The sequence below is a fragment of the Clytia hemisphaerica genome, unplaced genomic scaffold, assembly GCF_902728285.1.
Source record: "Clytia hemisphaerica strain Z4C2 unplaced genomic scaffold, Clytia hemisphaerica genome assembly, whole genome shotgun sequence".
NCBI lineage: Eukaryota > Metazoa > Cnidaria > Hydrozoa > Leptothecata > Clytiidae > Clytia > Clytia hemisphaerica.
Genome location: NW_027104247.1, coordinates 861,450 through 863,842, shown reverse-complemented (window position 1 = coordinate 863,842; position 2,393 = coordinate 861,450). Strand labels below are relative to the sequence as shown.

Below are 2,393 nucleotides of genomic sequence, written 5' to 3'. Positions count from 1 at the left end.
TCAAACAGTAAAAAAACCCACTAATATCGCGTCGTCGTTGATGGCAGCCGTCACATCACATAGAGAAACAGGAGATTCCTCAAACAGATCTTCCATGTACTGCCCGAACATTGACTACCTGCCGAACCTATCCCCGATGAAGCCATCCTAAACAACGACTTCTCCTCCCCAGAAGCCATAAGACGAGCAGATCTCGAACATCCCTAAAAAATTCGCAAACCTAAACGTTTCGTCCACGCCAAGAGATATCAACTGAAAAACTCCGATGTAGTACTCGACAACGAAGTGACCACGCCCTCTCTTTTCAACGATGACTGGTCAATCCCATGATTGAGAAAATGTATATATAAACGTTACGTATAGTATTTAGCTTCCAAAAAGAGGACATGTAGAATGTATATAGCAACGAGGCCATCCTGTTATAAGATACTCACTTCTGGTAAACAGTCTGTGGCTGTGAAAAGGTTTTATTAATGACTGGTCGAAATATTAAGAACTTGAGTAGAAAACTAGAAATCCAAACAGAAAATAGACAACGAAAAATGTAAAGTCAAGTTCTCAAGTTCTTGTAAAAACGACAGTAAAAATAATTTTGCTTCTACTAGCACAACACACAAAAACGCTCTCTTACTCTCTCTGTGTCGAACTAGTTTACAAACAAAATGGTTACAAAATATAAACCCAATCTAATTTCCCATGAGGGGCAATTATCTAGACGCAAGGGAATGTGACGCAATGCAAAACAAAGAAGCCTCATGAGACGCAATGAAATGAAAAGACACTAAACAAAAGAACTTATATACACCCGGGATTACAAATTAAACATAATTAAAACTAAATTATAAAGTTCATTAAAGATGGCTTTTCTGCCATCAACATCTGGCTCCCCTTCAAGATTCTTAATCTTGAAAACTCCTCGGTGGGGAATCGCATTCTTCCAACAGCACAACGTTCGAAATAGGTCGTTCGAATTCACCGTACAATGTTTTAACTGTCACCTTTCTACAGTCACCGTGTTCGTCCGTATTGGCAACGATTATACGCCCGAGCGGCCATTGATTTCGCTTGCCGTCCGTCTTTAGCAGCACAATATCACCAATTTGAAAACTTCGTCTCTTGCTTGTCCATTTCGTTCGTTCTTGAAGTTTTGTTAAAAATTCCTTTTGCCAACGAGTCCAAAATTCGTTGACAGCATGTTGAACACGTTTCCATTGTCTTCGTGAATATCCAGCTGATGAATCACTGAAGGCACCAGGTGGTGGTAACACAATCTTGGACTTTCCAGTCAGCAGCATCATTGGAGTTATTGGCTTCAAACTCAAAGGATCGGAGATATTCTCCACAGTCAAAGGTCGAGAATTCAAAATACATTCAACCTCACACAGCAATGTCCTGAAAGACTCATCATTGTACGATTGGCTATGTGTCAACAGAATACCATTCAAAACATTACGAGCACTACGAATTTGACGCTCCCAAACACCACCAAAATGGCTCGAATATGGGGGATTCCTTTCCCAAACGATGTAATCAGCATTGAACTCATCTCTCAAAAACGATTTGATTTTACTATGATCAAGACTCCGAAACAATTCTTTCAACTCACTTTGACAACCAACAAAATTCGTACCATTATCACTTCTTATCATCCTGATAGAACCTCTTCTACAAATAAAACGTCTCAAACACAGAATAAATGAATCAGTATCCATAGAAAAGACAGACTCAAGATGAACACTTCGACTCGACAAACACGTATACATCACACCCCAACGCTTAACCATCGCTCGACGTTCCTTTACAAGGAAGGGACCAAACAAATCAACACCACAAAAACTGAATGGAGGTGCTTCAAGAGTTCGTTCAATAGGTAGATCTGCCATAATCTGAGTACCAAATTTACCTCTTAGCTTACGACATAGAAAACATTTCCAGATTACAGACTTGACAAGAGAGAACAGACTACTAATCCATATACCATTGTCCCTTATCTCGTTCATTGTTGCATTCCTTCCAGAATGGAAAACTTTCTCATGATAGAATCTAACAATTGACTTTGCAACTTCTGAATCTTGAGGGATGATTACAGGATATTTGATAGAATCATGAAGTACAGACCTCTTCAAACGACCACCTACACGAAATAAACCAACTCTATCACAAAAGGCATTCAACGAAACAAGTTTAGAATCAGACAAAGAAGAAAAATATTTTTCTTGAAGAAGTTTAAAAATCCATGTTGTTGCTCTGGATAAAACGTCAACTGACAGAAGACTATCAAACTTAAATTCAGGTGTAGATCTTGTTTTTCTATAAGGTTTACGATTCTTTTTTCGACACTTTTCAATGAACAGAAGAATAAAGGACATAACTTTTTTCATCCTCAAAAAACA

General features: G+C 38.5%; 1 protein-coding gene across 1 annotated transcript; it reads right to left on the bottom strand.

The window, feature by feature from the left end:
- Positions 1-899: 899 nt before the first annotated feature.
- On the bottom strand, positions 900-1,883 carry LOC136816396 (uncharacterized). The gene has a single exon (XM_067072724.1). The coding sequence runs from the start codon at positions 1,881-1,883 to the stop codon at positions 900-902; it is 984 nt and encodes a 327-aa protein (XP_066928825.1).
- Between the last annotated feature and the right edge of the window lie 510 nt (positions 1,884-2,393).